Consider the following 22,506-nt stretch of genomic DNA (forward strand, 5'->3'; position numbering starts at 1 on the left):
AACTAAAGACCCATATTTGAAATGGATCAGGATCCATTACATCGTTAACCTACCCGACCCAAATCTAGATGGCAATCAAAGGCCCATATTTTAAAATGTGTTTGGAATGGATCAAGGCCTGCTACAATATCGAACCCACCCGACCCACATCTGCGATGACCAATATTGTGGCAAGTATAATTACAAATCCACACTCGTCATATGATTAATTCGACTTAAAAATTACAACAACAATCACAAATCAGTTACTTTTTTATTTGTCTTCTTAAAATGTGTTTATTAATTTCAAATTATTCATGTATTAGATCAATATTTGAATTTAAATGTACAGAATAATATAGTAATAAATTAAATTTTATTTTAAAGAAAATATTAAATTTAAATAATGAATCAATTATTGTAGAGATCAATTGCTTGAATATAAAATTCGACTGATTAGTTTCAAAATAATGAATTATGTGTACAACACCAAATTATTCAATATATAATAATATATAAGTATATAGACTTAGTTAAAACATGTTAAAAATTTATTAGACAATGAGATCTAAATCAATAAAAATATTGAACCCAACTTAAATAATGTTTATTTATATACTAATAATGGGCATTGAAATTAGTGGAGAACATTAGTTTAACAAAAAAAAAAATGAAAGAAGAAAAAGATTTTAATTAATGTTTGATTGATTCAGGTATTCTTGATTTATTGTTAAGAGAGTAGTAGGCGTAGTGATTTCTTCGTAAGATTTATAATGTTAAAATCTAGTCGAAACAAATCGGATTCACGTCGAATTCAGACAGCTACAGTTTCCACAATTCCCAGGACAACCGCAACATGACTACAAGAAGGTCCCAGAAATTGATGGCCGATTCTTTAATGTGCTACTTTCTGGTTGGTTTCAAGCACCCCAATCTAATTTAACATTTCAATTTTATAACCAAAAATTCTTGTTCATATTAAATTTAATAAAATCAAATTAATTATATAATTTAAATATATTGTACTTATTATGTAATTAATTTAAATTTAATCAAACTCGAGATTAAAATTAAAGTTGGTTGAATTTTAGTACAAAAAGACCATACAAGCGAACTTAGTGCGTACTGCACGCTTTGCTCATTAATTCACAATCTTTCAAGAAAAAATATAATGCCGTAGATCTGTCCTTTAAGTCAAAGGTTACTGCTCCAACTAAAACAACGCCTAAATAAATTATTACGTAAACATTACCATATTGTAATGCGTTCTTCAATTATTACTTACATATATATTTTTTTATTGGGTTTTACTTAATTAATACATAGTGAAATAACAATTCAAAAAAAAATGAATTCTATTATAATTAATTATTATGATTAAAAGTTTAAAATTATGATGAATACTAATTAACATATTGCACAATGATTTTATTTTTTTTTCTTTTTCATGTTACACAGTGGTAATTAGTCATTGTTTCTACAAGCGAGACCAAAATATTAGTTATAATTATGACAAATATTTAGGTCGTACTAAAACTATAGCGAAAGTTGATTACTGTGGCCAAAATTTAAATTTTCACATAATTTCTTTCCCCCCTCCAAATAGATTATGTTGATTTAACATGATTTTTAAATCGTAGTATTTTATAGTATAGGAAATAATCAATTATTTTGTAGTGAGATGATTGGAAGGGAAAACGGGGTATAGAGTAGGAAAATAGATGAAAATGTGGGTGGTCCTAACATATATATGGGTAATGTAATAATGTTAGGACATAAGTGCAAAAATGAATTGTAGGTACGTAGATGGCATTAGCATATGAACACAGATTGAGATGTTTCCAATGTGAAGGCAAGATCCTTTTCTTCTGTGCTTGCACTAACAACATCTACCTCACAACTCAAAAGTCAACATCTTCATTTTAATTAATTACCCCTAATTAAACATGTACTATCTAATTTCCACCACTATTGTGGGTTGACGTGACTTTAACTTTCATCAATATATATGTATATACATGTGCTGTTATATGTCTCATTAATTACATCTTGTAACCTTAAAATTTAACATTTGTGTAATAATAATAATTGCTAGAGACTATTAATCAATTTGAATTAATTATTATAATAAATGAAATACACTTATTATGTAATTAGTTCGGTCAAGCCAAACATAATTCTTAAAAAAATTAATTTTTCCTGGATCATATTATGTCAGCATTGATATTAATATTGTGCTGACATGACACGATGCATTTGTTTTTTTTGTTTTCTGAGAAGCTGATTTATGTTAGAAAAAAATATATATTTTAAACTATGAAAAAGTTTGGAATAATAATAAATCCTAGTTGCCAAAGGCTTGGAACACGAACATCAATTGGAGTGATGGGTTTCACACTCCATTTGCATTAATATTTGTATTATGTCCATAAAGATGAGTGGACGGTCTTGAATTCTTGTCCGAAGGCAAAGCGTTGTAATGAAACTGACGAAAGATTGAAAGAGAGGAGCTGAGGTAACATTAGATTTAGATGGGAAGAATGAAGAAGGCCTACCATTACCATTACCAATAAAGATCCAAAGGTTGGAGTTATGTCGAATGCAGCAATGAATTCCTCTTCTTCACCCAATTTTGTCAGAGTTAATTCTGTCCCACTTACACAACCAAGTTGATATTTAAGAAAACTAAAGGATTCTTGCAAATGGGCACGTCCACATCCACGCCCACGCCCGCGGTTCAATTTTTTATTTCAAATTTTATTATATTACGACTCCTTAAATTTAAATTAAATTATACAAATACTTTTTATCATTTATAAAATTATAGTACACATATTGAGATTGTAATTGAAATTACAAGTACACTTTCTATTCAGTTATAAAATTTTACACAAATACCCCTTAAGGTACATTATACTAACTCCCTCAGAAAATGCATCTGTGTTTGAATAATTAGGTCTAACCTTAGGAAATATTGACTTAACAAACAACCCATACATTAAAGGATGCAGTCGATTATTTTTCCCTACTACAACGAAGTTGGGGTAGAGAACTTAGTTTTGAACTCAAGAATTCTCTTTTAATAGAGAAAGTTGATGTCAACTCAATTAAATATTGATGATATACAGTCATTTTAAAATTCAAAATCTCGAACCCCACCAAAAATTTCTCTGCAGAAATTCACGGGCTACATGTATTTTATGTACTCAAAACCACCAGTTGCGAGGGTTTGGTTTCAGTTCAAAAAAGAGTTGAAGGGTCCCATGAAAATGTGGTCCAGAGACAATGCAGATAGGAATAATAACAGAGAGTATGTGATAAGATCTGTCAACCCTTTTGGTTGCCTCATCATCATATTTCTTGATTTCCAACAAATATGTGCTACAATTCTCATTCACCTCTTTCTTGTGATTATACTTTAATTTCTTTGCTTAAATAATTATGTAATGTTATTATTAGTTTTTTTATAAGTTCCACTTCTGAGGGCACTTTTTGATTCTATTTTAGGCTGATTTTAGGACAATCTAAAATAGACGTAGAATGTTTTATCTTTTTTAGTTTTGGATAATTATGAAATTCATCTGATTTTAGCCCACTTGAAACCTATAAAACCCTAAATTATTACCTATTGTTTGGTGCAAACATAAATTTAATTACTTGATTTGATATTTATAGTAACTTTTTATCATCTTTTAACACAAAATCAAACACATACGTACTAATTTTTAATACTTGGATCCATCTCCAGAAACAGTAGGAAACACTCTTGATATTCCCAATACGGAAAATTCAAACTGGTTTTCCTAAATGAACAAAAAACCTGCCCAGAAACAACTCAAAATATTACCAGCGGTTGGATTCTCCACTTTATATTGTTCCCTTTTTTTCAGGTTTGTAGCAAACTTTCTTGAAATATGTGAAAAAGAAAAGCACCAAAAAGGAATAAACGGCAAATCTCAAATCTTCATTCAAATCTTTCAAAATTCCAAATGATGATTTTGGATTCCCCACTTTCTTCTTTTTACCTTTTATGGTGTCATTACAATTGATAGAAACTGCAAATTTCCACATGCGTGCAAACCAAAATTAAAGCAACCAAGATTTGTCAAAAAAGAAAAAAAAATATAAATCGCAAGAATCAATTATTAGGAAAATTAGTGAAGATTGAATCACTGTTTTCATGGAATTTCAACCTTCAAACACAGGAACTGATGAACACATTCTCCAAATCAACAGTTTAATTATCAAACTTCAAGAACAGAAAAAAAAAAACAAAAAGAAGGAATTTTACATCTTGTCAGTTTTTCAGTCTAATCCTTTTTCATGAGTAATGAAACAGCCAAAAAATATTTTCAAAAAAGATTGAAAAAAATCAGAAGTAATAATTTAGAAGGGAAAAAAATAAAAATTTCTAATTCATATGTTCTTACAGGCGTAGATCATTAGTGAGAACTCAAGTTTATCTTGATCTTTCTGGACCAGCTTCTCTTCCAGCCACAACCTGCTGTCCATCCCACTTCTTGTCCTGAACATGAACACCGCGTATCCAGGGCCCGGATTGTAGAACCAATCATGGACGTCCCACATTAGATCAACGAGCAAACCGTCCAGGAAAATCGTCTGATTCCCCCTGAAGTTCCACTGCAGCCGCTTCACACGAATCACCGTCTTCTTGTCTATGCAAACCGACAGCACCGGATACTTCACCCCTTCGTTGTCTCCAGCGCAGCGAATCAGAATGTCGTGAGCCCCGCCGTTGTCGGAGAACTGAGCCCTGGTTGAATAAAGGGCGTTGCCGGAGAAGTGTTCTTGGCGAGAAATCAGCGAGAATTTAGCCGTTCGGGCCCCGGATTTCAGCTTCTTCAGGGAGGCTTCCTGGGCCAGGTCCCCAAGAATCGGGCCGAGTTCTGAATCTACAGTGATGAAGACGTAGTAGCCGTCGGAGGGCTCAGGCCCGGATTCGTACCGGGCCCCGGAGAGGTCCCAGAAGATTTCGATGTTGAAGTTGCGGAACTCGATCGATTTGCTGCCTTTGAGCTTTCTGAATAACCTGGAATTGGTGTTGAGTTTGAAGGCGGTGGATGGATCTTCGTCGAAGGTTATGTTGAGGCCCTGAGAGAGACTGTTCTTGCACCATGTGAGCGTGATTAGAATCTGCTTCTGGGAGGAGAGGATTGTTCTGTACAAGCAGGAAACAGCGTTTTGAGTTGAGGGGATCAGGCCTGGAGAAATGCAGGAATTGCTGCTTGAATAACTGGAACACGAGGTATCAGAGACCTGTACTGCATATTCACTGAAACAAGAAGCAAAATCTCTCATTTTAGTGCGTGTTTCTGTGTGTGTTCGTGCGAGAGAGAGGATTTAACTGAAATTAAGGAAAAATTCAGAGAAGAAGAAAAACGAGAGGGAAGGGAATGGAAATCCAGTTCCCTGACAGGCCCATGTACGTGTATTAAATACGATTCTTGTACTGTTATCTCTCTCTCTCCCCTTAAAAATTTGAGTGGAAGGAATAGAAATTTCAGACAGAAACTTTCTTTATTTCTTGACAGTTCATCTGAGTCTGAGATATTGCAATATTTAAAAAAACTAAATGATATATAAATATAAGAAAGATGGAGAGAGGATTAATGAATGCAGCAATGTGACGACAATGCCCAATTCTTTCTTCTTCTTTTTATATGTCTTAAGTTTCAGTTATCTAGGGATCAATGGTTGACTATAATTATTTTAAGCTACTCCTCCATTATGCAACCCATCAACTTCCATTCTCTTCATTTAAGCCCTTTTACCTATACAAATTAAATTCCCAATTTTATATTTTCTCTTAAAAACAATTCCAATTTTATTCACTTTAACATAAACCTTTTGTTCAATTAATATTTATATGTACAGATCAAGCGTCACTATGAAAAATGTAATAATTAATCAGGACTGATTGTCATGGTTAAAAATAAAATAACAGTAGCAAATAGTCTTTGACCATGACTATATAACATTTATTGGTCGTGGTATCTACAAAGTTAGCTAAAACATTTGTCATGACAAATATTTTTCCATGGTTTTGCCACGACTAATAACTTTTTTCTTGTGGTAAATCTATATTTTTTACATCGATTTTTATTTAATTGTGATCAATAAAAAATATTTACCATAATTTGTAATCCTCAACTATTAAAATTATGGTAATTAGTCATTTTCTTCTAGTACTTGAAAATATCAAATAGCATGTGAATCCTAACATGTCAACACAATGTAGAATAATTTACTCCTCTCCCTAAACTGTACTCCTTTATGATGTTACTGTTTACATAAGTGAATGTAATACTTTTAAAATCTTGATTCATGAAAATAACCCTTGTTTGAAGTAGCTCAAAAATCAATAGCTTGTTGAAAAAGATCAAAAAGTACTATGTATGTACCGGACAAATGTTTGTCTAAACTAAAGAAAACGGTAAATTATATTAACCCCATTTTGAGGTTAGGTCTAAATACATAAATATTTTTTATGTTTTTGTGAAATTACAATTACACTTTTCGATATTGTAATTGTAATTATAAATATACCTCCGTAGTAAAAATTTATATAATACTATACTAACATCCCCAAAGAATTAAACTATACCTGTAATTTTATTAAAAAAAATACTAAATATTTATATATTTAAAATTAATTTTAAGAAATATTGAATATAATTTAATCCTAAATAAAGTGGATAAGGGGATGGGTAGTGATAAGGGGATTGAGTTGAGATGAGGGATGATAGTGAGTGTTAGGCCCCCCAGAAATTAAAAACCAGCCTACTGAACCACCAACTTCACACCTATGATTAAAGGCAGAGGAATAATGTGAAACAAGTAAGTACTCCCCCTCCTTTTCTCTTTTAACACAACCCTACTTTCTTTCTTCCCCATCTCCCTTATCCTATTCTTCCTACTTCCTACTCAAATATACATTTAATATTAATGTGATATATTTTTCTAAAATTATTCATACAATAAAGTTCATTAATTAAGTTTTTTTTTAAAATTATGTGTGCAAAGCCAAATATACGTATATTACCACATTAGCAGAATGTAAGTCATATACAGTACATTGCTAGTATGATAAAATTTATATTTTATGATAATTTTTCATACTTGATTCATATAAGGAAAATTCTATCAAAAGGAACAGATCCCTCATATTTTTTATAATCATGAAAGTCATAACATAATGTGAAAATGCAGACAATGTACATAATATATCATCAGCACCATCGATATAGGTCCCATTATTTATGTAGCATGATCTACACTATTTGATATTTTTGTCTCCAATTCGTAAGTAAAGAAAAAAAATAGAATTCTAACATAGGTCGGATGTAACAACACAAAATAATGTAGATTATGTCATGTCAACACAATCGACTATCACTGAAAATTAATATGATAATTTGTGTCGTTTGATCATTTCACACTTGGTTTGTACAACAAAATATCCTATTAAATTTAATAAATTCCAAAATTATTATTATTATTATTATTGAAATGATGTCGATTTAAGAGCTAAACTTTAAATATTTGATTGAGATGTATAATAAATAAAATTTGGTTGTAGTTGGTTCTTTGGAAGAAAAGAACATTAAATAGTAATTGACAAATTAATTTTCATCTCAATTAGATGTCCTTTCACTTTCCAGCCTCCACACAAGAGGGGGGTACCCCTCCTTTCAAGTCCCAATCCCCCCAACTCCAAGAAAAGACATCTACCTTATTATCACAAAATCAATATAATGAGGTATTTATGATTAATGTCTCAAGTTTTGGTTGTACGGATATGTTTTATTTCTATATTAGTTTATTCAAAAACATTTTTCTTATATTATAAAATTGACACATTCATTCGTTTAAATATCTATTGTGCCCATTTATATCTTCAATACCTCTAGTTGTGCAGAAAGATTATGAAAAATAGATTTTTTTTTGTACGATATAATATCATCAAGACCTCCCCTTATTGTGCAACTATTTTTATCATCTGATACATTATTCTTTCTTTTATTAACCCCCCAACACCCAAAAAGATAATATTGGGTAATTATGGGGGAATTTAATCTATAAGAATTCAACGACAAATAGAGAGATTAAAAATGTATGATCGATTGTGTTTATAATGAACAGTGGTGGGCAGAGAAGCGGAGGCCCCCTACCCATCACTCATCACATCCATCTTCCCCTTATTAATGTCCTAAACAAACTTATATTTTCATTGCATAAATGACAACAAAACACTACTCCAATTCTCTTCTCTTTTAATACACATGTTTATATATATATATATATACACACGAAGCGTAATCCTAAAAAATGGACCAATCAATACCATTGATTCTTAAATTATACGAAGGCCAATGGTTATTATCAATATTATTTTGTAATTCAATAATCATGAACAAATGACCCATTATATTAAAATCGATCCTTAACGAAATTATACGAGATTCGGACCAATTGATGGATTATTAATTATTTTGGATGGCAATAAAGAAATGAATGTTAGCAGAATTGATGTTTTCGGCATATTCATACTAATGTTTGCTCATGTTTTCTCAAACCATAATGACTTGACGAGAACGTCCAACGAATTTGTCGGGCGATGTTTTTGCCTTTGCAACTACTTGTTGGTGCCTTTACTTATTGAAGAATGAATCATCGGAGCACATAATACTTGTACTCATAGATAAAATTAATATATGTTTAAAAGAAATAGCAATTAACGCCTGATTAAAAATGGAACAAGTAAACATAAAGTGAAAATACGGGGAATAAATTATGGTGGCGAAAATCCGACTTATAATTAAAAGTGGGATAATTGATCTAAGAATATGAAAAATTGAGTATCGTTTATGTGAATTTACACTCACATAAAACGTGTCGATAGATCAACACATGATGACATTTCATATGCGATTGATAGCTGATAATGTATATAAGTACAAACTAAGAACACGGGATAAAGTAACAATTGATGATTAAAGAACAACGGGAACCAGTTAAGATAAATAAGTAAGTATCTATACTGAAAATGGACGAATTAGTGTCTCGATCTATATAACTACCTTTTGATAGTTTTTTCATTCTTTCTTTCAAATGTTTTCTCATGTATTTTATTTTTTCTCTCATGTCTAACATTTTATATTTATATTCTTTAATCAAAATTTTCTTATAAATATAAATAATTCAACTAAACCAATGATAAGCCTTTATGGGCATTTATGTTTATTGCCTCTTAAATGAAGGAGCCAATTTAATATATAAGCATAAAATTAAATAAAACGAGAGAAGAAAAATTAAAATGGCATAATTAATTGAGACAATAAATAGGATTCAAGTATGCATTAAAGTTGTTCTTTTTAATCAAACATATCAATTAGATTAATGGCAGATGCACTCTGATGTGTGTTTCAGTACCCCTCTATATTATTGTAATTATTAAAATATTATATTCTCAATTCTCGAATGAAACAGCAAATTAAGTTTGTTTCTATCTTGATGTAACTGGTTTAAATCAAATATTAATACAAATTCTCTATTAATTCCCTTAAATTGACTTCACACTAGAAGAAGGAAAAAAAATTAAAACTCTCACTAATTAGATATATTAAGTCACACGAGTTTTTATTTTGTTATAATAAGATTCATGGGTGAATAGCAGTTTACCTCTTTGTGATATTATAAATTAGCAAATTATCCTTATATGAAAAAAAAAAATACATTTTAGAATGAAACAATTTACCTCATTGTCTAAGGAGGTAAAGTACTTCATTTTAAAAAACATAGGGAGTAATTTGCTCACTCGCAATATCACAAGGGGTTGCTTGCATTTTTCTGTAAAATTCATAGTTTTTAACAGTCACTATTATTTTGTAAAAATTATCACCAGTATTCAGCTAGAATTAGTGGCCAAAAAAGTTGTGAAAGTTACAAGATGTCAAAAATAATTAGTGACACATGTATAGTAACGATCTAATAACAATAAATAATTATTGTACTAGTATTATTTGTTTGTTAGTAACTAATAGTGTACATGTACTATACAGTTTGTAGGGACAGTTTTATATAAAAATGTTACTATAAATAATGCATATTGTAAATTGAAGATATCAAATCATAACTGAATTCAGACAAGGTCTCAAAAAGCCATAATCGATCGAGAACAATTTTTAGTAAAAAACGTGAGAACAACAACAAGAAGATAACGGGATCCATAGACCAATTAATTAATTAGATATTAACAAATATTATATACATAAAGAAGAGAGAGAGAGAGAGAGAGAGAGAGAGAGAGAGAGAGAGTATATTATCAAGGGAAGTTATATATAATTAATTAAGACTTTCAAAGTTGAGAAGGAGGCAGTTGAGCTATATTATATCATTACTTATTGTACCAAATTAAGAGATTACGATTAATTAAGACAGCCCACCGGTTAGCAATTTAAAATATTTAAAGATTGATATTTTCATTTTTTTAATTATGAGTAATTCTTGTGGGCAAAGCATTCTTAAGGCATGCAAACTGCGAGTTGGTGGTAGGACACGAAACATAAGACCCGCTAACTCTATATATATATATATATATATCTTTTCTTAGTGTCTCATCATAAAAACATTATAATATAATTGTAAACAATAGCTTCAGAATAGTTTATGAAGTTGCAGCGTGCAGTTCAGAACTTGCAGAAGAAAGAAGAAAGGAACAATTGGAAACGTGCTTTACTTCGTAGAAGAAAACGCATTATAGGGTACTGCGAAATCACGCTTTTATGAGTTGCTTTCATTGTATTCATTCTTATGAGATTTGAAGGCGTGAAAACGATTCTTCAGTTAGGATAGCGACTTAGAGAGCGGGAGAGTGAGTTTTCTGGTTAAGATAGTTATATATACATCTGTTGTATCTAATTTTCAAATAAGAGAAAATAAACTGAAAATTTGTCTTCTTGATTCTAGTCTTCTGCTTCAAATCTGTTTCTCATGGAAGTTACACTTCTTGAATTGTTCGTGCTCACCATTTTTACATGGTATCAGAGCCATCTTTGATGGTCTCTGATTTCCTATTCTCCTTTTAACCATATTTGAGCCCCCCCTTTTTTTTTGTTTTGTTTTCAAGAATTCAAGAAACCCTCAAACACAGAAATGGCTGAAGATCAAGAAAATTTGAAATTACAATCGAATGACAATCCAGGACTGAGCCTGGTATCAACACTGCTGGATGGTTCCAATTTCTTCTCTTGGAGCAGATCAATCAAGATCGCCCTAGGAGCAAAGATGAAGCTAAATTTCATCAATGGAGAAGGAGTTAAACCTGCAGAAGGAAGCAAGGAGATAGAGCAGTGGATTAGGACTGATTATATGGTCACATCCTGGATACTGAACTCAATTTCAAAGGACATAGTGGAAAGCTTCCTATACACCAACACCTCCAGAGAATTGTGGTTGGAACTTGAGAGCCGATTTGGACAAACTAACGGGCCTATGATCTACCAACTCAAGAGAGATTTGTCATCCACTTTGCAGGGATCAATGTCAGTCTCTACATATTTTTCAAAATTGAAAAGACTATGGGATGAGCTCGCTTGCATCACACCAATTGCACAATGCACATGTGGCGCGGCAAAGGAATCTGCAGACATAAAGGTAGCTGATCAATTGATTCAATTCTTGATGGGGTTGAATGAAAATTATGACCATGTGAGGAATCAAATCCTCATGATGGATCCATTGCCTAATGTGAGTAGAGCATACTCAATGGTTTTGAGAGTGGAAAAGCAAAGGGAAGTCACCTTGGGACAGTCACACAATTCTCAGCAAATGGCAATGCCAGTCTTCAAAAGAAATGAAAATCAGAGGTTTCTTGGTAAGAAAAGAAACCTTGTGGATAAAAGAACGCAAGTATGTAAAGAGTGTGGGAAGACGGGGCACTTGAAAGAAGTGTGCTTCGAAATTTACGGATATCCGGAGTGGTACAAATCACTGATGGAACAAAGAAAAAAAGGTGGATTTACAGCAAACAGAACTGCTGCTGTTATTGATCCTGCACAAAGCTGTAACAACCCTCCTGATGGTAAGGCAATATCTGAAATTCTACGTACAGAATTACATAAGTTTCTTGGGGACTTGAAACCACAATCTTCAACATTGATGAGAGAAGGTAACCTTGAATTTTCTGGTAAGTGCTTTGAACTTTTGAATTCTGAAACATCGTTATATGATTCTTGGATCATTGATAGTGGAGCCACGGCTCATATGTGTAATAATAATGCTTTATTTGATAAAATTAACACTAATATTCCTAACAGTTACATCCATCTTGCTGATAACAGCAAATGCAAAATAGTCAATTCAGGAGACTTAAACTTAGGTGGCAGGATTCAGTTAAAGGATGTGTTATATGTCCCTGGTCTGAAGTTTAATTTACTTTCAGTCAGTAAAATTTGCAATAATACTTCTATTAGATTTGAATTCATTCAATCACATTGTATTGTGCAGGACCACATGACTAATGAAGTGCTTGCAATAGGGTGCCAAATAGGGAAATTGTACATCATCAAGGATCAACACTTTGACCAGAAACACATAAAGAACATCATGGAATCCTGCAGAGAATTAGGACTTAGTGCACTCTCTATTCCTTCAGAAATTTGGCATAGAAGATTAGGACATGCCTCTCAAAATGTAATGATACACACAAGGCTAGTTAAAGAGAGTAAAGTTCAAGAAAACATCTGTGAAACTTGTCCTCTTGCAAAACAGCAGAGGCTTTCATTTCCTTTAAGTGTCTCAACATCTGATTTTTGTTTTGATCTAATGCACATAGACCTATGGGGACCTTATAATGAGTATTCCATTTCTAGATGCAATTATATGATGACCATTGTCGATGATCATAGCAGGTGTACATGGGTGTTTTTAATGAAACAAAAATCAGAAACCACTAGTCTATTGATTGACTTTCATAAAATGATTCTTACTCAATTTGACAAAAGAATTAAGATTGTTAGGACAGACAATGGTAGTGAATTTCTAGGACAACAAATTGTAGACTTCTACAAAAGAGAAGGTATTATTCATCAAACCACTTGCACATATACACCACAACAAAATGGAGTTGTGGAAAGAAAACACAAACACCTCTTAGAGGTGGCAAGGTCCCTAATGTTCCAATCTAAACTTCCTAAGATGTTTTGGACCGATGCTATCCTTACAGCCACCTACATTATTAATAGATTACCTACACCCATTTTAAAGTGGAAAACCCCTTATGAAATTCTTTATAATAAACCTGTTGACTATTCCCATTTTAAAACTTTTGGATGTCTTTGCTTTGCTACAAACAACTTGCCTAATAAAACTAAATTTGAACCAAGAGCAATGAAATGTGTTTTTTTAGGATATGCCATGAACCAAAAGGGGTATAAAGTGTATGACTTAGATAAAAGGATTACACTAGTTTCTAGAGATGTCAGATTCCAAGAAAATGTGTTCCCTTATCAAGAAGAACAAATAGACCCTGTATCTTGCTCTCTGCCTCAAATTATGAATGAATTAGAGCCAGCTCAACCAGATGAATATGAACAAAACACAGAAATGCAGGAATTCAATACTGATACACAAAACATAGATGTTGTACATGAAGAAAACAATGAAAATAATCAAAATATGGAAAATCTTACCTTAAGGAGATCTTCTAGAGTTATCACCAAACCAACAAGGTATAATGACTTCATATGTAACAATACAGAAAATGAATCAGACATTAGTAGTGTCTCTTTTCTGCCTCATATGCATGATTGCTTATTCACTGCTCATATGTCTCATCATGAACCTAAGAGTTATATACAAGCTGTTAAGGATAAAATGTGGATTGATGCCATGGAAAATGAAATAAAAGCACTAGAAGATAATCACACTTGGGACATTACCAAATTGCCACCAAATAAGAAGGCAATAGGGTGTAAGTGGATATTCAAAATAAAGCTTAATCCTGATGGAACTATAGATAGATACAAAGCTAGATTAGTAGCAAAAGGATATAATCAAATTGAGGGAATAGATTACTTAGATAGCTTCTCTCCTGTAGCCAAAATTGTCACTGTTAGAGCTATAATTGCTATCTCTGCAAAACTGAATTGGCATTTACATCAAGTTGATATAAATAATGCGTTTTTACATGGATATCTTGATGAGGAAATTTATATGCAGCCTCCAGAGGGGTATGAGGTCCCAAAGGGACATGTTTGCAGGTTAAAGAGATCTTTATATGGCCTTAAACAGGCATCTCGACAATGGAATCAAGAGTTTACTTCAAAGCTTGAAAGCTATGGCTTTGTTCAGTCCAAACATGATTATTGCTTGTTTACAAAGGACTCATTAACTGGCTTTTATTGTCTTCTTGTATACGTGGATGATGTGTTAATTGCAGGCCCTTCAGAGAAGACAATTGCAGAAATTAAGAGGTACCTACATGAAATGTTTACCATTAAAGACTTAGGTCCTGCAAGGTTCTTTTTGGGGCTGGAGATTGGGAGATCAGAGAAGGGAATTACAGTAACACAAAGAAAATATACGAGAGACATCATTGAAGATGTTAAGATGAAGGAGTCAAAGGCTACAACTACCCCTTTGCCTCTAGGAATCAAGTTAACAGAACATGCAGAGGAACAACTGTCTAGTCCTGAGTCGTATAGAAGGTTATTGGGCAGATTATTATATCTGGGAATAACCAGACCTGACATATGTCACTCCACGCAGCAACTTAGCCAATTTATGCAACATCCGTGCAAGCAACATTGGCAAGCAGCATTACACCTGGTTAAGTACCTCAAAGGAACACAAGATAGGGGAATTTTTTTTGCTGCGGATGATGATTTTAACTTGTCAGCTTATTGTGACGCGGATTGGGCATCATGCAAAGATACGAGGAGGTCATTAACTGGTTTTTGTGTTTTTCTTGGCAATAGTTTGATATCTTGGAAAACCAAGAAACAAACGACCGTATCACGATCTTCAGCAGAGGCGGAATACAGAAGTTTGGCATCCACCACATGTGAATTAATTTGGATTCATAATGTACTAAAGGATTTGCAGATTGTAATTCCCACTCCTATTCCACTACACTGCGACAACCAAGCAGCACTATATATCACTGCTAATCCGGTGTTCCATGAGAGGACCAAACACCTGGAGATTGATTGCCATTTAGTACGAGATAAGTTTAAAGAAGGCTTCATCAGGCCTCTGCACATTTCTACATATAATCAGCCTGCGGATGTGTTTACTAAGAATCTGTCAGGTCCAAAGTTCATGAAAGCTATCTCCAAGTTAGGACTTGTCAACATTCAACCAAGTCCCACTTGAGGAGGGGATGTAAACAATAGCTTCAGAATAGTTTATGAAGTTGCAGCGTGCAGTTCAGAACTTGCAGAAGAAAGAAGAAAGGAACAATTGGAAACGTGCTTTACTTCGTAGAAGAAAACGCATTATAGGGTACTGCGAAATCACGCTTTTATGAGTTGCTTTCATTGTATTCATTCTTATGAGATTTGAAGGCGTGAAAACGATTCTTCAGTTAGGATAGCGACTTAGAGAGCGGGAGAGTGAGTTTTCTGGTTAAGATAGTTATATATACATCTGTTGTATCTAATTTTCAAATAAGAGAAAATAAACTGAAAATTTGTCTTCTTGATTCTAGTCTTCTGCTTCAAATCTGTTTCTCATGGAAGTTACACTTCTTGAATTGTTCGTGCTCACCATTTTTACAATAATTAGACATTAATTGCTAAAAGAAAAATGTCAGATATATATGTGAAAATATATCTTCACCTAAGCAATACAAAGTTGGGATATTTTAGGATTCTCTTTTAAATATTCGTTGTTGAGGTATGTTTTTTTAAATTGGCTGTTGCATTTTGCAAAGGGCATATGCTAGTAATTTTTATTTTATTTTATTTTTAATATTTCGTTAATTCATGAGTTTTGATCAATGAAGTTGTAATTTTACCTCATGATTTACATAATTTAAGTTCTTATCATTTTTATTTAACTATATAAAAGAGAAGAAAAATAAAATTAATAATTGATATATATATATATATATATATATATTAAGTGAAACTCTAAAAACCATGAAATGGAAGTAGAAAAGTAATAATATGACCGAAAAATCACTGAATTGACGGTAGCATCCTGGGGGGGGGGGGGAGTATTGAAATGTTGTGAGGTAAACTGTGATTAATAACATAATAATTAGGTCTTAAAAAAAGTTTTGAAGTCATGGATGGGATATACTTAGAAATGTAATAATAAAAGAATTAATGTAATAGCTTGCAATTACAGGCCCACACCTCGTCAGACCAATTTCTCTACACCCCACACACAAAACCCTAATTAATTAATTAATGAACGGCCTGATTTTAATGTATTTAATCCTGAATTAATTAAAGAAATTAAGAAGAAAGCGAAAAGACAAGTCATCTACTACAACATGTGCAATCTAAGTCTTGCACCCCTAATCTTTAATTAAAAACTGTTTAAACTGAGATTACGAGCAATAAATAAATCATGGTTTTAAGTCAAAACGCATATATATATATATATATGTATATTGTATGAGTTGGTGTAGTTAATTATGACAGCCTCGCTCGTTGCTTCTTGGAAGTCGTCGACATTAATTAATTTTATTAATTAATTGTCCCCTTGTTTTCCTACGTTGTTTTTTATTTATATAATTATTTATTTATTTCCTATTATAACACAATTAGCATTAAATTATTATTAACAGAAAGCAAGTTGTAAATTGGTTGTTCCTCCATCTGCCGGCCAAACTCATTCAAGAATAACCCTATTTTATGGGTTTTTTCATTCCCATGTACTCAACTTGCCTTGTCAAATTATTGAATTTCATTTTCTTTATTTCCCCCCTGTATAATATTCTAGATATATAAGGGAATTATCCTAATTAAAATGAAAAAAAATAAAATTTTAATTCAGAATTTTTACAGCATTCTCTATAGGTCAATAATTTCCTTTTTAATAAGGATTAAATATATTTTGCAGCATTAAAGTATACCATCCTCATCAATTACCCCTAAATTAAAGAAACCTTCAATTACCTCTCTTTAATTTTTTTGTTGTTTTAATTTATGAGTTGAATCCATTAAGACCCATTATCAACCCATACAAAATATAATTTTATTTAATTCTAATTCACATCAATCTATTTTAAAATATAATTAACCCAAAATTAGTTGAGTTGGATTGAAACTATTTTACCACTCATAACTACTATTAAAATAGAATAACATCTGATACATTGGTATTATTCGAACTCATCACTTTAAAGTCATGGGGCAATTATAGAGGCAGTTGTTTCTTCCTTTTTACTCTTTTTCTGTCTTTTGTTAGATTTTATTATTAACCGTCAAGTATTTGGTGATGCGTTGAGATATTGCTTGCGCCAATAATTAAGCACTTAATTATGGGGTGAAATAGATATAAGTTGAGAAGCAATATTAAGTTGGCTTAACCCCACTTCACTACCCACTGCATTTTTTTTTTATTTTAATTTAATTCCTAAAGTAGCTACCGCCTCTTATTTAATTTATTATACACCACCCACCAAACTTACCACACTTCACAAACTCAACTCAAATTTGTTATTGCTACTTGAGCTTGGTGGGGAGACGCATACATATATTATTTAGGGTTAATACTTCATTAGGTTTTAATTTAATTACATGAACAATGCACGTTTTTTTAAAATTATAAATATATCGTCTGAAATTGTAATTTACATCTACATCTTTTTCAAAGCAAAAATTTACACAAACGCCTATTAAAATAAATTACAACGACATGTATCGTTTTAGTGGGATATATGTATTTATATTTTTTTAAAAAATAAAAAATATTTGTGTCTTTACACTTAATTTCAAGGAGGGTCGATATAATATTTTATATACTTTATATTTATAGTTATTTCCAATTCGCTGGCATCATATAGAATTAAGAAAGCGAAGAAAAATGACAAAATGCATAAAAAACATTTACACTGGGAGCAGGCCTGTCTCACGAGACCCAAACCTCATTTACACTGGGAGCTGCATCTAACGTTGTTCCTTTCACGTATTTATGCTGGTCTACACAAATTACAATTTCTTTTTCCTTTTTTTATACATACATCAATATCAATACTCAGAAGTCCTCATCATCGAGGGTCGATCGTGTGATGGGAATCGACCAGCGTCCCAGATGAGCCGTGTAGTTGATGCACCGGATCACGCCTCTCCCAGTGGGGCCATCAGGAAAATCGACGACACTGACGCTGCCTGCATCAAGATGAAATGATCCCAACCATTCCTTGGTCAGGTTCAAGCAATGCCCCATCATTGCAATGAGAAGGGCTGGATGGGCAACTGCAACAACAACATTTTGGGGCTCTGATGCCTTTGAGAGTTCATCCAACAGACATTTCCAGGCCACCCCTGATTTATCCCACAGGGCTCTTGTTATTTCATCCTCGTATCCCCTTAACCAACCCGACTCAAGAGGTTGGAACCTTATTGAGTCCTAAGCAAACATAAAAAGGTAGCAATATCCAAGAATGAGAACTATAACATGTTTGATAAGCCTCAGTTATCCTCAGAGGACATTGATTCAGTTCGTTATATGAAACACCATATATGTGGTTCGAATCGAAATAATCAAGATTATAATAGGGTCATGTTCTTACAACTACCTCCTTGACAGTTAGTACGATCACAAACTACACCCCTCCACCTTAGACATTACCAAATTCTAAGTTTGTGATTTGTACGTACCAGCGACTCCATTTAAACAGACGATAAAAATTTGATGAAATGTTAATATTACATTCAAGAAACACAGAGGTCTGACGATCTGTATATTATAAGAATTCATGATCCAGAAACTTCAAGGGGAGGCTTTTGTATTTTCCAAAGGGAGGGGTGTAATCAGTAATCGCACTAACTCAGAGGGGCGGTTGTTGTAATGAAATCATACATCATATCACTACACAGTGTGTAGGTATATTAGAAAATAAGACAGGTTACTTACGTCCTTTGTCTGCTTAAGGATGCTATCGACATCAAGGTCGGGTATTTGCTTCATTTCCACATAACGGGGCACACAATCAGCACCCAAGCAGTCAGCAGCCTCTTGAACCTAAACACAAGTAATGTAATGAACCTCGAATCTGGCATAAGATACTATGTTGAGCAATGGAAACCTTTTCAAATGCTTTATACAAAAACCTATCTTACTCTGGAGATTGCAGTTGCCGTCTCGACCGATGCTATTGCGTTGCTGCTGACTATACTGCCCACCTTGACATCAAGAAGTAGCTCTGCAGTTTTCTGTGCCTGTTAACATTCAGAGACTAAAGAATCAGACAGAAAAAAACCTTGGATAAAATACTATGTGACATACCCTGTGGAAAAGTGTTTTACCTGTATTACTCCAAGCATGTTCATCGGGCTGTCTCTAGACAAAGGAATACCGCCCTGCTGTAAGGTTAAGGCCATTGGTTAAAACCCAGAGTTTTGGTTTAAGGGAGAGGGCGGTAGACAAGACAGTATAGGCAGTGGATTTTTCATACCTCTCCATCATTCTGAGAGGTTCCATGAGAGACGAGTATGATCCGCATGCTGGCTTTTCGTCCTCCAGAACTGCCAGCAGCAACGGGCGAACTTGGGGTCTGCATCATTACATTTAAATCACAGCATGAACTTCAAAGCAACCTACAAAAACAGAAATCTTATGTCTAGATATAGCTCAACAGGGAAGAATGAATATCTTCACTAACTGCAATTGATTATTGATTCAAGCAAGAAACTGAAAAGAGGATTGAGTTTACGCTCCGTAAAGTATGCTGTCATCTTTAACCAAGTATTCAAAGAAGAACCTCACGAGAAAAATATAAAGTTTATCACATTTATTCCTCGGTACTACTACGTAACAACATCCATTTATCATCTACTACCCCTATAAAAGTAATGATGTAATTATAGTATCCTCCTAGGGTTCTAAATACCCTTTCCCCTTAAGAAATACAAAGACCTTCCGTCTAAATTTCCGTTGTCCGAAAACTTTATAATTAGACATAGAACAATTACATCCAATATTTCTAGAATTGAATTGCTAAACATGACCACATGTTCAAATACAATTAGGTGGCATGTAAATATTTTAAACTTGAAGAGGGGGTTTAGGTAATTTGAAATAGTATAAGGATATAACCAGGAACGAAAATAATTCCCAAGAGACGTGACTAAAATCATCCCAAAAGTAATCTCTTCCATATTTCATCCATCAACACTTTGCTCAACTAGTAGTTCCAGAAGTTAATCCAATGAGAATAAAGATCCTTCCAAGTTGATGAGCAATCATGACTACGTTGTAATACCTGGTTAAGGCGGTTAAGGCATATATCTGGAGTTCCCCCTTCAGGTTTTGGAGTGAAATCCAGCACACTTACACCACAGTTGCTCTGAAGTAGAATCCTAAAGTACTCCGTGCCCAGTCCTACGCGTTGCCGACAATTCACAACCAAAACTAAATCAGTTGAATGACAATAACATTCACATTCAATCGCCAGAAATAAAGTGATGGAATACCCATAGCTGTGGCAACAAGAGCCTGGTTGACGGCATTATGAGCAACTACAAGTATCGATCTGCTTTCATGGGTAAGGATCTTCGTCCAGCAGCTTCTAGCTCTTTCCCACAATTCCCTCACTGGATAATGACCATCAATGTTGAAATTCGGTGCGTCTATTTGCCATTGACGATAAGCTGCACCATATTTGGCTTTTCCTTCATTCTTAAGGAGGCCCTATAAAGAGCAAAAGAAATTGATTGCATTTGTTTGACATGTTCAATAACGACAAATGCAAATGCTATAATCTACTAAAGTTAAATCATACTAACTTGGAATGAGTAGAGATCAATTTCCCTCAAGTTAGATTCGGTTATGATCTCCTCCGTGCGAGAACCCCATATGATTTCTGCAGTTCTCTTTGATCTAATCAATGGACTGCAACATTTACAAGGACAAGGATAATAGATTTACAAGACCGAGAGATTAAAAGAATAATCATGACATGAAATACAAGAAGGTAAAAATGAGCTTTAAGTGACTATGAACCAAAAATAAGCATTTGTGGTTTCTCATACAGAGGCTATTACAACATTATCATCATCCACGCCACGCACGAGTAATAATCAAACTTCTTCTACGGCTTTTCCTTTATTATCAACCTCAAATGTTCATTGAACCACAATGGATTTGTTTCTAATAACTTACAAGTCCTAGTACGTCTTATTCTTCAAAGGGAAGAAGAACAAGAAATAAGGGCAGTCTTAACCACAGAGTTTGCGATGACTTTCAATTTTACTCGTTTCTCATGTCTTGAAATTGCCAAAGGTGAAATGCAGAATTATAGCGACGAAACATGAATGTGAACAAGAAATGTTAGAAAAAAATCATGAATAAACATCAACATTAAAGCAGACAGTAACATAAAAACCTATGAAGATATTATATAATAATCCATGTTTTTGTACTTATACTGAAAATACAAGAATTCAGCTAATGCATTCCTGCTGCTTCAGTCATCAACTAACAACCAACGTATAACTGTTAGTCTCTGCCCCTCAATTCCACTACTAATCAGTTCAAGAAGCACTACATTATTTCTTAGCAAATATGAATAAATTAAATTACTCAGGCAAAATTAAGGGGCAAAAGAGAAAACCTGGAGACGGAGAAAGAAACAGACCTGGAGAAGCAGACATCGAAGGAATCATCAAGAAGCATTTGACGCGAGGTCTCGGCCTGAGACTCACCTTTGAGAGTGAGCACCGAGAAATCGGAGCTGCCCTGGATCCGACCCTCCGCATTCCACGTGCTCTGGCCGTGCCTCACCAGGACCACCCTCTTGGCCGCCTTCACCGGCGGCAGAGCTATACTTTCCCAGCTCGTCAGGAGCTCCCTCCTCTCATCCGATGATACTGGTGGAGGTTTCTTGGTTTCTTGCAAGCTTGAAGACGATCTCACAACATCAGCTCTAAAGGGGTATACCTCCGGGCGGAGGCGGCGGCGATGGTGGAAGAATTTGCCGGTTTTTTGGAGGGGAAAAAGGTGGGGTGTTAGCGCAATGGACAGCATGCTCTGTTCTCTGATTATGAAAATATCTGGTTTTCATTTCTCTTTATTTTGGCGCTAAAAGACAATGACAGTTTTTCTGGTCGTTAACGTCCATCCTATCACCCCGGCCTGGCGAGTGATTTTCATAGTTGGGGCTGGACCAAGAATATTGGGCCTTTGGCTTGTTGCCAGCCCACTAGAGTAGACAGAATTGGAACCTTTTAATCATAAATTCTTTATATTTATTTGCATAATCCTATATTATAAATTATTTTATATCCTACAACACTAACTTGGAATGAATTTGTGAAAATATTGATAAAT

At 33.6% G+C, this 22,506-nt stretch overlaps 2 protein-coding genes across 3 annotated transcripts; both read right to left on the reverse strand.

The window, feature by feature from the left end:
* Nucleotides 1-4,191: 4,191 nt before the first annotated feature.
* On the reverse strand, nt 4,192-5,634 carry LOC105169985 (DUF868 family protein (DUF868)). The gene has a single exon (XM_011090549.3). It carries the CDS (start codon nt 5,296-5,298, stop codon nt 4,396-4,398), a length of 903 nt encoding a protein of 300 aa, XP_011088851.1. The 5' UTR covers nt 5,299-5,634; the 3' UTR covers nt 4,192-4,395.
* Nucleotides 5,635-18,040: 12,406 nt separating this feature from the next.
* Nucleotides 18,041-22,234, reverse strand: LOC105169984 (phosphoglycerate/bisphosphoglycerate mutase family protein). 2 transcript variants are annotated; one of them, XM_011090548.3, is made up of 9 exons: nt 21,815-22,234; nt 20,964-21,069; nt 20,652-20,868; nt 20,441-20,559; nt 19,634-19,732; nt 19,485-19,538; nt 19,299-19,397; nt 19,093-19,200; nt 18,041-18,585 (listed from the first exon to the last, which is right to left on the reverse strand). In XM_011090548.3, the coding sequence occupies exons 1-9, from the start codon at nt 22,201-22,203 to the stop codon at nt 18,211-18,213; spliced, it is 1,566 nt and encodes a 521-aa protein (XP_011088850.1). In that variant the 5' UTR covers nt 22,204-22,234; the 3' UTR covers nt 18,041-18,210. The 2 variants fall into 2 exon arrangements, with proteins under 2 accessions (XP_011088850.1, XP_011088849.1); XM_011090547.3 differs by having other exon boundaries at nt 19,485-19,541.
* Nucleotides 22,235-22,506: the final 272 nt, after the last annotated feature.

The sequence above is a fragment of the Sesamum indicum genome, linkage group LG9 (genome assembly GCF_026168435.1).
Source record: "Sesamum indicum cultivar Baizhima isolate 11 linkage group LG9, ASM2616843v1, whole genome shotgun sequence".
In the NCBI taxonomy this organism is placed as follows: Eukaryota; Viridiplantae; Streptophyta; class Magnoliopsida; order Lamiales; family Pedaliaceae; genus Sesamum; species Sesamum indicum.

Coding starts and splice junctions, on each gene's coding strand:
- LOC105169985 (XM_011090549.3), bottom strand. CDS start 5,298: ATGAGAGATTTTGCTTCTTGTTTCAGTGAATATGCAGTACAGGTCTCT.
- LOC105169984 (XM_011090547.3), bottom strand. CDS start 22,203: ATGCTGTCCATTGCGCTAACACCCCACCTTTTTCCCCTCCAAAAAACC. Junction 19,733..20,440: donor GCCTTAACCGCCTTAACCAG/GTATTACAACGT, acceptor GTAATGATGCAG/ACCCCAAGTTCGCCCGTTGC. Junction 19,542..19,633: donor CCTCTCAGAATGATGGAGAG/GTATGAAAAATC, acceptor TTAACCTTACAG/CAGGGCGGTATTCCTTTGTC.